This window comes from Lonchura striata, chromosome 19 (assembly GCF_046129695.1).
Source record: "Lonchura striata isolate bLonStr1 chromosome 19, bLonStr1.mat, whole genome shotgun sequence".
In the NCBI taxonomy this organism is placed as follows: Eukaryota; Metazoa; Chordata; class Aves; order Passeriformes; family Estrildidae; genus Lonchura; species Lonchura striata.
Genome location: NC_134621.1, coordinates 3,574,506 through 3,589,610, shown reverse-complemented (window position 1 = coordinate 3,589,610; position 15,105 = coordinate 3,574,506). Strand labels below are relative to the sequence as shown.

Genomic DNA, 15,105 nt, shown 5'->3' with positions numbered 1-15,105 from the left:
AGACCACTCCTGATGCAGAGAGAGCAGGGAGTTCAGTGGGTCCAGAGGCAAATGTCAGAGTTGGAAATTTTTCCTCCTCAAATGTATAAAGTTAAAAAAATATTAAGTGCTGGCTTTAGCTGTTTAGAGAAAAATGATGGTGTCTCAATGCAGGTGAGCTGAGAGTGTGGTAACAATGAGCACACCACCTCAAACTACAACTTCATGAAGAGGAACTTTGCAGAACTTATGGAAGACTCAGCAAAGCCAACAAAAGGATGATGACTTGATAAAGCAGTAAGTAAAACAAGGAATGCTGGCTGGAGAGGATCACCTAAGCAGAAGCAAGACAGCTCCAGACTCATGCCCTGAAACAGTACCTCAAGGGGCAAAAAGGTTTTGGAAGAATTGCTCAACTAGCATGAGCTGTAAATCTGGAAAGAATTTCTTTGGAGGGATAAAAACTCTGTGTTCTTAGAGTAGAAACTATATTTATTTAATTCACTTAGCAAGTTGCTCAACACTGTGATAGCTAACAAATACAGTGTGGGATTATTTCCTTTGTTAGAGCCAAGTCACTGTGACAGATTATGCCTAGACTGATAGATTTTACTTACTGTATGAATATTAATGATTTTAGTACTCCCATCTCAATAGTTGTGTTTAACATATGTTTCCAGAATTATGCAACATGCTGCACATAATGCACCTCTCTCTCTGGCAAGAATTTTACTGCTGAAGATATTGTTATCCAATAAAAGGAAAGGCTAACTGGCATGCATGCATCTTTTGTGGCCTTCAATTAACACATTCTTTAAAGTCTGCCATGGCAAAGAATGAGCTTTATATGAGTGGATATCATTACTGCCTCTCAACTTGTACACAGCTCATGTGAAATAATTGGTTTCAGCACAATTTGTCAAAAGCACTGATTTCTGTGGTCAGAATCCTTCACCACCCATCTGTATGAACCTTTAAATACCCTGTGAAATACAGAATGACATCGGAGATTCTTCTTATCAATAATTTTCAGGGGGATTCTTAGGTGATTTAAAAAGTTTTTGCAGGATTTTCTGTCAAGGCTGTAAATCTAATTTCCTACTGAAGATTTGGCTGCACTTTTCCATATATTCTTTTCTTTAGTCATGTTGAATCCTGGATCACAAACTTCTGGAGCCTTTTCCTCAGTCATTAAACAGTGCTGGAAGATTTGTCATATGTGATCACAGAAAGGGAAGCTCATTGGAGAAGCTATTTGTGACTGTGCATGTCTGCTCTGAGACTTAACAAAAATACCTGAACTCCTCCTTTGTATTTAGGTACTGAACTTTCATTGAAATTTCTTAGAAGCTCAAAACTAAAAGAAGAGAAATTAAGAGCCTAATTATTGGAAGATTTTGGCCTTGGTCCTGCCTGATTGTGAATTTGGGCAAGGGTCACTGACTGCACTCTCACAGATTGCTGTGGTTAATTTTTTTTTCTCTTTTTTTTTCCATTTCTAGTTCCACTGCATTACTGATTCCTTAGAAAGCTTTCAAGTGTAAAACTGGGAATGATCATTCTTTATTTCTATGTGGGAATCAAATCATTGATCCTTTCCACAAAGACTGAATTCCCCACAAGACTGAAAAAACACAAAAAAGGAACAAAGCCATCTCCATCACATTTTTTTCTACGCTTTCTAAGCAGACAGTGAAAATCATCAGCATTTCTACACTGTGCACACTCTGACTTGTGCACCATGCTGAAATTACCTTGTCAAGGAAGGTGGGGCGGTCCATGGAAGACTCTTTGGAGATTGGTGGTGGGCGGCAGCCAAGGGGTTTGGTGACCATTCCATTATAATCGGTCACTCCCATTCCACGCTTGTCCATTTCCACCTTCTTTTCCAGCAGAGCACCTGCACAGAAAAGGGAAATATATTGCAAAAGGTGAGGCAGAGGGAGTAAAGCTGCCGACAGCACTTCAGAGAAATTCATCTTGCTTACAAAAGCAAGGCAAGAAAATAAATATTATCCCATTGGTCTGACTATAATCAAATGGTTATAATCATGCAGGGTTCCTGTGTTGCTTTAAAGACAAAAAAGTTACTTACACAGATACTTACTCATGGCCTGATCAAGATTCATACTGTTGCTCTTCAAGGCCTCTTCCGCTGGCTCTCTCTGTCAAAAACGGGAATTGTGTTAAGAGGAAAAGTAATCACATTCATGTGATTTCAAAGTAACCTGAGAAAACAGACACATCTCTTAAATACTGGGTTTAATGTTTACTCAGCAGCCTAAGTAATCTCTTTGTGTGTTTTTTTCTGCTTTCAGCAATTCCCAAAATTCAGGTATTTCAGTTTGTCAAGGAAGTACTGGCTCTACAAGGTGAAACACATTGTTCTGTTTAAACATCTTCCTGTTTTCCATTAACAACTCAAATATCACAATGATAAGACTTTCTCTAAGAAACAACTCAGTTATACTCTCACTTCACCTGTTTAATGAAAAATAAAAAGGAATGGGAGGGGATTATTACCGCAGTTCAAAGTAATACCTGTTGTTATAAAACTATGAATGTCAAAATATTATCCCAGTTCATCTCAGAGCATTCTACAGGTTTAGAGCAGATTTCTGAAATCACTGTATATGTTTAAATGCAGGTCAGAGCTACTTCCTGGCCTGGAGACTGAAGATCCTGGTGTAGCTACAGTCTGAAACAGCCAGAGTCAGAATTACAAGTGAAAAGCTAAGGCACAGTGTGCTGGCTGAGCACTACTCACAGGGAAGCCCATGTCTGTGAGCTGTTTTATCAGACGGTTCATGATCCAGGCCTCATCCTGCTTGCTAGATGTCTTCATGCCCTTAGTAAATAAATGGGAGATTCCATTAATGGGCTGGTTGCCACGTTCATCACAGTGAGATGTACATAAAAGAAATGGTAAGTGGTTTTTATTAATAGCACATGCTACTGAAAGATGTATTAGTACATTAATTCAGAAAGTATTGAAGAACCCTCCGAGCAACGCGACTACGATTCTCTTCCCCCAAAAGTGTAAAAATTTATCTCAGCTGAATAGGTGTTCAGTGTACTATTTAGTATTTGATTTGCTGGCCACTGAATTAAAGCCACTTTTGAATTTACGTATTTCATTTTAATCCTTGGCAGAAAAATTATAACGAAATAAAGCTGAAATAGTACAACACTTCCTGAAAAACATTCCCAAAAACAAGTTTGCAACCTTGAAGTTAAGAATGTTACTCAGTGTATTTTCTTAAAAACAAACAAGAGCGTCTAGATAAACACCTTTAAAAGATCTCTGTGCAGCTTTTCTATCACAAAATCCTTAAGAAGTCTCTTCCTTTCAGTTCTCCAGAAAGTACCAAGGGACAAGCGCGGATTTGTTTTGGGCTGCGGACAGTACAAGAAACAACCATACTTGATCAAATCACCGGCCTAACTGTTGGCTAATGGATTAACAAACAAAGTGGCTAAATGCATTCCCAATTCCTTTAAGTTACAGCCTGGCCTTGTCCTGAAATAAAGGCTGTGCAATGGAAAATTTCCTCACACAATTGCCTAGGTTCTTGGTTGAGTGCAGCATTAACACAAGTTCGCTTTGTTCTCACACACACACACACACCGTCCTCATCAACAAAAAACAGCTTTTTGTGTTAAACAACTCCATCACAAACTACTGTTTGTTTTTCCACCACCATGGGAAGTGTGTGAAAGCCCCCATAACACCTTCTTCTCTTTCTGTTAATACATTGTAATTTCTTTAGAATACATGGAAGCTTATAAAATTTAGAGAAAACAAAAGCAACAACAAAACTCCCAAAGCTTCTGACATGCCTAAATTCAAAGATTTCCCATTTTCCCCTGGAAACAAGGTAGGCTGTACTTGAACCACTGTAGTGGCAAGCTGTGCTTGTGTTCAGGTGTCAGAAGTTTAATTTCAGGTGTAACGCACCAGCAAATTTGTGACAACTTATTCTACAAATGTTATGCTAATTCCACTCTTGCTGGAGAGTGTCTTTATTTTTGTCTTACCTTTTGAAGTCCTTTCTTCGGGGCATTCCCCCAGGAATTACAGGAGGAGCTGCTCTCTTGTGAAGCAGTATTATTCCACATATCTCCTTCTTCATCTTCCCACTGACTAGTACTGAGATTCACTTCATCCCCACCACTGCCCCAGCCTTCTTGCATAGATTTTGAAGCTGGAGGGAAAGTGGGAGAAGAAAAATCTTATTCATTTTCCTGCAAATTTTACAGAAATAGTTTTCTGTGCCATATCCAGTGTGCTAACGTATTTTCAAGAGATAAAGAGGTTCATCAATAGTTTAATTGGCATTAAAATTGTAAGAATGTCTTCTTTGAAGCTAGCAAAAAGAAAGGGAAGTTCTCTAAATACTCAGAGAAGAAAACATCCAGCAACTTCCAAGTCCTGCTTTTCCCAGAACCATTAAGATCTGTGGTCATGGCCAATCCACTCTCCTAGGAACAAGGAACCAAAGTGTAAGCACACATTTGTTAAGTGCTTTACCTACCACATTCTTCCATGAACAAACAAAATTTCTAAGTCATTAATGCTCAGACACTCATTCCCATCTTGAAGAATGGAATCTGAAAGGAGCTCGTGGGCTGCAGGGAACGCTTCATATTCAGTGATGAGGTTGTGTCACCTCAGTCTGTTTTATTCTGTTAGCTCTATTTGAAGCAAGGATTACTCATCTTAAGAGCTCTCACTCCCCCTTTTATATTTTCTGGGACTTCTAACTACATCTCACTCTGGTATTTTGCAGGAGTGAATCTCTAGGCAACCTCCACAGCCAAGAGGAGAGTCTAAAGCAATCACAGTGGCCCTCAGGACATTCAGAGATGGAGGATATTTATTAAATACCACGAGTTAGGAATCACGAAGCAGGAAGTAGTTCAGAATGTTCCTGAACCTGGCAACAATTTTCATGGCTGAAGAAAACACCCACCCACTCAGTTTAACCCAACATGAGGTTGTTATGCTTATTGGTTCTCAGGTGTTGCTTTTCCTACCAGAATCAATTCTATCTTGACTGTTCTCTGCTGTTTCTCATCCAAATACAGGTTTCCTTTACATACCAAGGGTTTAACTCCTAGTCACGTTCTTCTGCAGTTTCACAGTTTTCTGCACCTCTGCTATGCTGCTTTTCAAACACACAAAACTACTCTTCTTTAAATTCCCACTATATTCATATTTTTGCGTTAACTGGTTGTTGGGATTAATGTGGCCTTGTGACAGTTTTGAGAATGAACTCACGAAGGCCACCTGTGGAAAAGCAGAAGAGGCAGAAGCAAAGCCCCTCCCCTGGCAGCACAGTGGCAGCCCTGGTGTACCTGGTTTGCACAGTGCTGGGGCAGCAGCTGGAGCGTTTGTTCTTCCATAGGTCCCTGCTGGCTCGGCAGGATTCTCTCCCCAGCCCGTGCCACTGCTGGGGGGCTTCCCCCAGGCTGAAGTGCCATTATCAACTGCAGCAGAAGGGGAGGAGGGCTCTCCCCAGGAAGCTTCGCTCTTGGTGTGGACAGCAGGCATCTCTCCCCAGCCTGCTGGAGCAAGACAAGGAGAACACTGATGAGAGGAAAGGTTTCTTCATCAAATAATTCCAAAAAGCTTGAAATTTTACTCAAAGAGTTTCTCTGGAAAGAGCATGAATTAGTAAGTACGTACAGTGATTGTAGTTAAGTGTGTGTAAAACAAATCCCTTAGATTTGATCTCAAGAGTTTTTTCTTAATTCAGTACTGATGCCAAGTTGCCAACACAGAAAGAGGGTTTTTCTCCACAGCCAGGAGCAACCAGGCTGCCAAGTGAGCACCACTTGTCCCAAGAGCAGCTGCCCAGGGCCAGCGTTCTGGAGACCAGGACTCCAGTCCGAGCTGGGCCTTGCTTCACTGTAAGATCTTAACCTATTTTAATTCCTTTTCAGTGTTTACAAACTATAAAATTTCTTTTTTCAAGCCCTGGCAGTAAGATGCTGTTTGATGTTCCCACTTCGAGTGAAGATTATCTGTGATGAATGTATTCCTTAAAACTTTTATTACAACTCGTGGTTACCTACCTTTCTCTCATCACTGACCCTCTACATTATAATAAATCTTATTTTAAAGAGAATTAATGAAGACTGCAATCAAGATCCATAATCAAACCATGGGGAATGGCAGGTGGAAGCCATTGTTTTCCTACAAAGTATTACATGAATTCACTGGAAGACATAAGCTACTCCAAAGAAACAGCCTTAGTCTGGCTGGGCTTGAATGTAATGCTCTTAAATCCATCTGACAGGATTTTAGCCCTGCAGCTCAACGTGGCAGCAACAGCCACAGGGCTCCTGAGTCTACAGAGCAACATTGACCAACACAGCAAAAGGGTAAACTGAATTTACAGCCATTGTTACCAGAGATTTTCTGGAGAGAGGACTTGATCACAGATGGAGTTCAAGGTACTTTGTAAACAAGCACAAAGAGAGGCACAACAAGCCAGAAAACAAAATTCTTACAGACACCTGACACTAACCTATTTTTGTACAACTGTAAAAGAAACTACATCCCATTACATGACAGCTGAAATCTTCATAAATGTTGTAGAATTCAGTCTGCTTAAAACTTCCACTGGTAATTAGGCTGCTAAATTAGGAACTTGTTCTCTTTTCATTGGAGATGAATGTTATTGAGTATTTTCAAAGTGAATGACCAGATGCTGCTTTGCCACAGCATTATTTCCTTTTTTTGCTCCACAATGATATCTGTAAAAATACTGTGGAAATGCTTCAAAAAGCAGGAACAACATTTTCTCCACAAACTGACACCCAGAATAGATAGGCAATGGCAAGGGAGTGTCTAACAGCACCTTGAAATGCACTGGAATAACCAAACAATAGTGGTTCATGAGCAACAAGCCCTTGCAGAACTCACTGAATTCCACAGAATTCCTGTCTCCTGAAATTGCAGCAACATCCACTGCCAATAACAACTCAAACATTGTCTGGCAGAGAAAACAATCAAATAGATGGGCCCAGAGCTGTACGTTGCTCCCATGTTCCTGCATTATATATTTATTTTAGCCTCCATTCCTTACAGCCGTGCAGGTGGCACAGTGAGTGTCAAACTCTCCACTGGTGTGTTGTAGCTTCATAAAACCCCTTCTCTACCAGCAAGAGGCACTGAATTTAAAGCAAGCTCCTGAAACAGCCCAAAATGTCACCGTTTCATTCAAGTTATTGCCATTTAAAACAAAAATACTATGGTTTAGGCTCTATCAACGTACCTTACATTTCTGGTTATTTTAAGGTGTGTAAAGAAGATAAACTGGCAGATCCACAGACGTACCTAAATGAACCTGTACTTAACATGACAGCTTCCTTGGTGGTGCACCTGAAATACTCATTTCAAGGTTCTTGCATGTTCAAGCCAACGTTATTTAAGGGAGGCTTTATTTGAGTTTCTGCCTCACTGCTCAGGAGGCGACTGGCAGACAACTGCGTGTATTAAATCATATTGGCAGCTGAAAAAGATTAACTGCAGGCAAATGAAACAGAAAACAAAACATCTCCACAGCACTAACCAGACTGCAAACAAGGACAGTGAAGAGTATCAACATGTCCCTGACTTCATGCAACCTCTACTGGAAACTCTAGCTAATTCAATGTATGAAATCATCCTTAAAACACAATTCACGTATTAAAAATCCAAAGTGTGCTATGTTATAGAATAAAAACCTAAAAAAAAATCTGGTTCCTCTATTGCTCTTAGAAATCCAACAACTTCAACTAAAGACCACAGATGTGCCATGTCCAAATTATTTTTAAGTGCTTTTAAATGCACTGAGCAGGAAATAATATGTGATTACAAACAATGGAGGAACCAGCCTTCACTAATAAAAAATAGTACAAGTAAATAAAAACAAACAAAATAAGTCAACAGAAAGTTTTCCAAACTATCTTAACAGATAAAATTAAGTGCAGGAAATTAGTAAAACCTGAAGGCTGCTGGAAAAATAAACTTTGCACTGCAAAAACTACCCTGTCTGTAAATTCTGAAGCACTCTTAATTGCAAACCTGTTTCCCCTCTGTGTAAATACTGCTGTGCCAATACTACTGTCTCTGTAGCATTCCTATGACTCTTTGTTTTAGAAAGTTTAAAGGTGAATAAAGTTACATTTTTGAATGAATGATGCAAAACTCCCCATGGCTGTTGGGAAGGCAAACCAAGACCTTTGAGTAGTCTCAAAACCTGAGCCTGCCAAGAATTTTCAAAAGTTCTGCTTGGAGAAAACTTCATGTTTTCTGATGAAAATGACACAGATTGAGGCTTTCCTGGTAAAAATCTCCTTAAAACACACCCAGATCTGCACAAATGTTGTTTCACAACAGAACGTGCTCCATTTAAAGGCTTCTTTGGCAAGAAAGTGAGGTTTTAGTACTGAAGTTTTAAAACATTGTTAGAATTGCAAGAAATGAAAAGATCACAGTGAGTAATAAACATGGACACATTGGCAGAGCTTTGTTTTATAGAAATAAAAACATAATTAACATTGGGCCAGAGCCAACAGGAAATCCTCAAGGGAAAGTGAAATGTTAACTAAGCTGTGGCAGGATGCAGTTGTTTTCCCTCAAAATAACCCTATAGCTATTTGGATGGCAGGAATTGTTTTCCTTCAAGTTGTTGGTCCGTGATAAATACCAGAACACATGAGCACAATACAGCCAAACAAAAATATTAAAACCTTATACAGATTAAAAAAATATATTAGGCAGAAAGAGCTTGTTTACTAATTACACACTAGTTATTCTGGGTTTTATATATACATTTAACAGCCACCTAAAAGCCTTAATCTTTCAAATTCTCTTTTTCTGCAAGAGATTGCAGTTCATCACTGAGCATTCAGAAAGCTCTAATTTGGGTTTCAGCAGTGGCATCACCCTTGTGTGAAAATTGAGGGCATCACTTGGCTGCCCCCAAAAGCTGGCTATTCATGGGCTGAGCACCCACCAGAGGGTTTTAGGTTTTCACATGAGCACCCTAAAGCTGAATTGCTTTCAAATCCATTCTGATGGAAGTTCAAAGTAAGAAAAACACTGCCATGTGAGCTGCCACTTAGTGGCACAGGATTATAAAAGGAACAGAGATGTTTGGAGCATTCAGAACTTAGACCCAGTTCAGGTTTTTCAAACTTAAGCTCCTCGCTCTCTAGTAACCACAAAGACTTTAATTTGTGACCTACAATCCCCACAGGGAAACCTGTGTTATCTTCTGTTGTTTCTTTTCTCAGCTGGAGATGCTGGAATCCTGCCAGGCTCTCCTGATGTAACAAGAACAGGAAAGCATCAAACCACTCCTCAGCACTTGGAGGGAGGATCTGATGCTGTTTGGGAACCAAAAATCTCTTTAAATAATTTCTGTTTGCTAAACCTTTTCTCACTTCTTATTCCTCTCATATTAAAGCTGCATGAGTTAGACATGCTAGGAAGAATTATGCACAAGTAATTTAGATTAAGCCCCAATATCTAATTCAAACCCATCAGCTTTGTGCTCCTCTAAGTAATTCACCAGTGCCTTGAGAACAAGCTCCTATAACCAGCTAGGACTGTATCTACCACATTATCTATCCCTTTCCCCCCTTGTTTTTTTCCCTTCTTTTCCAATGGAAAATGAAACTCCTTAGAGCATTCTTCATTTTCATCAAGTGTTTACCAACATCTGTTTCCCATCAATGGCTTTTAAGTTCTGCCTTCAAAGGATCTGGAGAACTTCTGGGGATGGGTGACAACTTGAATAACAAGACTGTAACTTGGCCTCTATTTCCAAACTAATAAAGCATACACTTCAATCCCAAAAGGAACTGTTAATCCTTTGTGAACCCCTAACTAGGGCTGTGCAGCAAAATTAAAATCCACTTCTTTGCTTGAAGGACGTGCGATTGTGACAACTTCCATCTGCACCACTCCTCCCTACTTATAGAGGAATGGAATCCATGATTCCTGATTCATTCTATTCCCTGAAAGTGACTGGCAGAGCACGTCATTACCCACACAGGTGACAAAATGCCCATGGTAACTACAGAGTGGCAGGATTTTAGACGAGCACTTAACTGTGCCCTGTGGCACAGGCTCTAATAACACAACGATGCTTTGCATGGAAAAGAACTGCTGCTGGATGAACTCTGGTTGTGGATTGCAGAAGTCTCCTGGTTACAGGATTCTCTGCAGAGGCTGGAAATGAGTGGACAGGGAACTGGAGTAGGAAAAAAGAGTTTAACAGCCCAACTCCAAAGTGCAGGGCCCTGCTTGCGTGGGAGCCAAGACACTCACTGCTTGCTTCCCATGTTTTGGCTGTCCCAGATGGGAGATATTTGTAGATGTCTCAGGTTTGTGTACATTTCCACGCAGAGCACGAGGATGTTGCTGTGCCATGTGCTGCCTGCACTGGGAAAACCTCTGCACTGCTGACTGAAGGGAAGTCACTGGCATCCCTTGGAATTGTTCTGTGTGTGAGAGAGGCACAGCAATGGTCCCTCTCTGGCACAGCCACAAATAAACACAGCAGAGCTCGAGATGCAAGGGAATGCTCCTCGTTTCCATTCAGACAAAAATCCTTCAAAATATTTCCATGTTAGACCTTTATACTTGTACTGTGCTAAGTGTATGGAGCAAAAATACAAAACATAAGACTCAATTCATGCCTGCCACAACTTAAAATTTAATGTCAGAACTATATTTTAAATTGTCTTCACTATTACTCATTGTGTACTTTCTTGCAATACTGTCTTAAGAATATTCTGAGAGCTGGCTTTGCTTATCTTGGAAAATTAAAAAAAAAAAAAAAGAGAGAATATCAAAGATTTGCTTATCTGAAAAGATCTTAGAATCTTTCTAGCTCACATTTTTCAAGAAGCCCAACACTCACTTTAACCTGGTCAGGGGGCAGCTTGAGCAGGTTGGTTATGTGTTCATAGGCAGCTTTCTGAATGTATAAATATACTGGTTCAAAGGAACCCTTCCTTTGCTGCTATCCATGCTCCAAAGGAATCACTGCAGATTAACACCAGCTTTTAAATTCTGTTTTCAAAATCTGAAGGGCTCAGGACCATTAAGTTTTCCTATATAAGGTGTTAATTATTTGAATAACATTAACAATGTATTGCTGTGTATGAACAGTTTCACAAGCACCAATGTAATTCCCAAAAAATCACCTTAATGAAAAACAAAACCTCACCCAAACCCAACCAAAAATCCACTTTCATGATACTTCCATTGCAATTCAGAAATCTGAATTCTTGTTTCATGAATGAAGTTTTAAATATGGATTAAATAAGCTAGTCACATATGTTGGGCTGACCACGTACAAAGCCATTTAAAGATTTCTCCTTCTGGAGAATATTATTTATTAAAATAGGTACCCTCTACTGTTACCATATTTGACCAGAGTGGGGAACGTAAGACTGCTTTTATGCAGACATTAAAGCAAATTTGAATAGTTCTGAAACATCAAAGAGAGAAAGGATGGGAATGGGAGAAAAAAATCCCACTTGGAGTAAAATCTGGTTAAAAAGTCAGTATTTAGTCATGACCACGATGAAACAAAAACTTGGAAACAAAACTCAGATGAAGAATTTGAAAGAGTACTGCGTGATTAGATTTATTTTGGGGAGGTCTGTGGTCATTATATAGAGATAGGTTACTAGTGTAGCTCTTATTTAAATATCTCTCTTTTAAGCATTTTTTCCATTTTTCATGCATTTTTATTCCTTGCTGCCTGTCTACACAACAGCACCTTACCTTTGATTAGAAAAATTCCTGAATACCTAAAACCTTGTCTTTGAAACACAGCTGAAGTTAGAATAACCTAACTTCATCCACCCTGAATATTAACACCTTGAATCAGCCTGCTTTTTGAGAACCACACAAAATCCAGGATGCTGCCTGTGCCCGACCCCTGAGAAGAGAACCATTTCTTTATAAAAGGCAACAAACTGGACAGAGAAACAGCAGCAGCCTAAATTCATTCAATTGTTAACAAACATCTGTTGCCAAGAGATGTTTTGCAGAAAAGAAACAGATGCAGGCTGTCTAAACACACCGAGCCTGCGCACTGGGGACAGCGGACAAATAACAGAAGAAAGGTTTGCCAAAAGCCCCCAGCCTCTCAAATGGCTGAATTAAAAGGTGTTAAATAACTGTGGAAGAGATGTTAAAATGAATATGGATCCACAATCTAAGAACCTACCATGCTATTGACCAAGATTGTTTCAAGACTTTCTTACATTCATTTTGATTATGGAAATGTGGATCCTCAAGACATCCTCAAGACAGCTTCAGAGTAAAGGAATAAACCTCTCCTGGACATAACCACAGGATTTCTACCCAACACACCGACAGGACAGACAGCATTCAGCAACTGGTACTGGTATAACGTATCTTTTAAACCTGTTTTATGAAGTATTTCACAAAACTGTTGTCATACCTGGGCCAAGCAGCGGGGACCGGTTTGGCTGGGCACTTGACTGGTGCGATGGCTGAGGTTCAACCATGTTGCTGTTGATAATGGTGCTAGTGGTGGTGGTGTTGGTTGTGGTACTGCTCTGAATTATAGGATTATTTCTATCCCACATGTTTACAGTCTTGTTGTTGTTGTAATTTGGGTCGCCCCAAGCTGAGGTACCATCATCGATTTCCATCTTGCGGCGAATGGACGGTGGAGATGGCTCTTCCCAGCCAGTTGCCTCACAGTTCTCTTTTTGTTTGGCTGGCACTGGCCCACCAACCCACCCTGACCCCGTCTGTTTTACAGAAGCAGCTCCTCCCCAGTTACTCACATTGTTGTCCTGGGGTTTATTAGCCCAATTTTGTTGGGGGCCTGGCTTTAAAGATTCCCCCCAACTTGTACCTGTATTAGCCTTGCTGTTTGTGCCATTCCCCCACCCACTGGTCCCAGACTTTGTGGAATCATTCCAGCCAGACCCCGATCTATTATCAGAATCCCATCCAGATCCATTCTTCTTCCCATCACCCAAGTGTCCAGGAACAGATGATGAATCTGTCCAGTCTCCACCTCCTGAAGTCCAGCTTGGATTTGATTTCTGTCCATCTCCCCAGTTTTGAGATTTGGGTTTCTGAGGTTCACCCCAGGTAGGTGATTTGTCCTCCTGATTTGCGGTCCCACTCCAGGCGTGGCCGCTTTTGGCAGCAGCAGCATTATTAACAGTAGTAGAGCTTGCTGACTCTCCCCACCCCCCTGGGCCATTTGGTGCTTTGTTGTTATTGTCCCCCCAACCTGTATTTGTTGGAACAGCTGCCGGTGGAGAGTTGACCCACCCAGATACTGAAGAGGTATTTGTACTGTTCATGATGGACCCATCGTTCTTCCCCCCTGAGTTTGAAGATTGAGTAGCTGCACAACCCCAGGCCTCAGTTCCATTGTCATTCTTCCGTTCAGACCTTGGGGACTCTTCAAATTCCCAGGCAGTGTTTTGCTTCACAGGGGTCTGTCCCCACCCCGTATTGGACAGGACCCTGGGGTCAAGGTCATTTCTTGGCAACTGAACTTGCCCTTGGTCTATCATCCCTTTGTCTCTCCTCCTGCCCTCTCCAGCCCCGTCCCTCCCAGTACTGCCTTCATTTTGACTCCCACCGCTGTCGTTGCTTCCTTCACTAGCCGTGGTGCCAGATGCTGCAGCTTTGGCCCAAGAGTTCATTTGTTCATTGCCCTGCTGCATGGCAGGATTCGGACTGGTAACACTCGAGCTATCCCACCCTGTTGATCCTTTCCCATTGATGTCGCTATTGGAATGCTGGTTTGGGGGCTTGCCCCACTCCCCGTTGACACCGTTGCTGGCGCTGCGGTTGGGGTGGCCCCAGGCTCCCGAATGCACACTGCCAACCCCGCCGCCACCCCTGCCCCACGCCAGGACCCCGGGGCCAGAGGGAGGCCCCGAGTCCCAGGCGTTCGCTCCGTTCCCTTCCTTTTGCACAGCACTGCTGGATCCGTTTTGTTTAGCACTTAATGCTGAGTTCACAGTGTCTCCATTCCCCTGACTGAACCCAGAATTGCTGTTTCCTGCGGCAGGATTACCTGGGGACATCCCCCATACTGAACTGCCCATTCCTTCACCACTGCCCCCGCTGACTTGAGAAACCGCTGTTCCGTTAGCACCAGGAAGGCCTTGCAGGTGGGGCGGGATGATGGCCCCCATGCCCACGGCCATCCCCCAGTTCGGCAGTCCGTTTGTCTGCATTGCATTGATAGGGTTTGGTGAAGAGTTCATGGGGTTAGTGTTATTTGGTCCATCAGTGTTAAGGTTCTGAGGTTGTACGCTGAAAGACACATTCTGAGAAGTGGACGTTTGTGGTTCTGTGCTCTCTTGCGGCAGCAAGTTTCCCCAAGCACCTAAGGTGCCTGTTGGGTTCCCATTCTGGTTGCCCATGTTCTGACCTATGGCACTGACTGGACTGCAAATACTGGAAGGGTTGCCTGCTCCCACAGTTCCTTCATGTCCAAGTACAGGCCAGGCAGCTGGATTGGCATTAGGGTTAAGGTTAAGATTAATGCCAGCATTCGAGTTGGAAGCACCCCAGCAGTTCTGACTTCTACCGTCTCCCATCATGTTGTCCATCTTTCCATCCCCACCACTGGCAGAGCAGTGAGCTAGGCCAGAGCTGGAGCCCGCAGCCACCCCCCACACCCTGGCCGAGCCGCCGTTGCTGTTTGCTCCACCAGCTCCAAGGGCACTCTGGTTAGAAGTGCTTTGGACGAGTGCTCCGTTGGCGCCATTATTGCCATTAGTTTTCTTTGTATGTCCAGTGAAGTTGCCTTGGGCACTCCCTGTAGCCATGCTACTGTTCTCTGAGCCACAGTTGGAGGCAGAGTCAGTGTCTGTAGTACATTCTGAGGCAGACTCAGTCTCAGCTCCGGTAATGGAAGGCCACGCTTCCTTGTCAGTCCTGTCTATTATCACTTTATCCCAGCTGCAGTTGCCTTCACTCCTGAAAGCGGGCTGCTGTCCCCAGTGGGAATTCTCATAATGGTCTCCCAATCCACTGTGGCTGAGATCTGAAAGGATCCAAGGTTAAAAATGAGTCCACTGTTCAAGCACTGCAAAAGCCCTCTATTA

The 15,105-nt window shown here is 42.1% G+C and overlaps 1 protein-coding gene across 12 annotated transcripts in view; it reads right to left on the bottom strand.

The window, feature by feature from the left end:
* TNRC6C (trinucleotide repeat containing adaptor 6C) overlaps positions 1-15,105 on the bottom strand; it is a 99,841-nt gene that overhangs the window by 23,220 nt on the left and 61,516 nt on the right. For 4 of the 12 annotated variants that reach the window (XM_021535803.3, XM_021535800.3, XM_021535805.3 and 1 more), the window contains 7 exons: positions 12,459-15,044; positions 5,338-5,547; positions 4,018-4,184; positions 3,271-3,375; positions 2,747-2,827; positions 2,075-2,144; positions 1,734-1,879 (listed from right to left, as the gene is read on the bottom strand). In XM_021535803.3, the coding sequence (XP_021391478.2) occupies positions 1,734-1,879; positions 2,075-2,144; positions 2,747-2,827; positions 3,271-3,375; positions 4,018-4,184; positions 5,338-5,547; positions 12,459-15,044 (3,365 nt within the window). The remainder of the gene's footprint in view (positions 1-1,733; positions 1,880-2,074; positions 2,145-2,746; positions 2,828-3,270; positions 3,376-4,017; positions 4,185-5,337; positions 5,548-12,458; positions 15,045-15,105) is intronic. The other 8 variants (XM_021535806.3, XM_021535808.3, XM_077787338.1 and 5 more) reach the window with 5 other exon arrangements.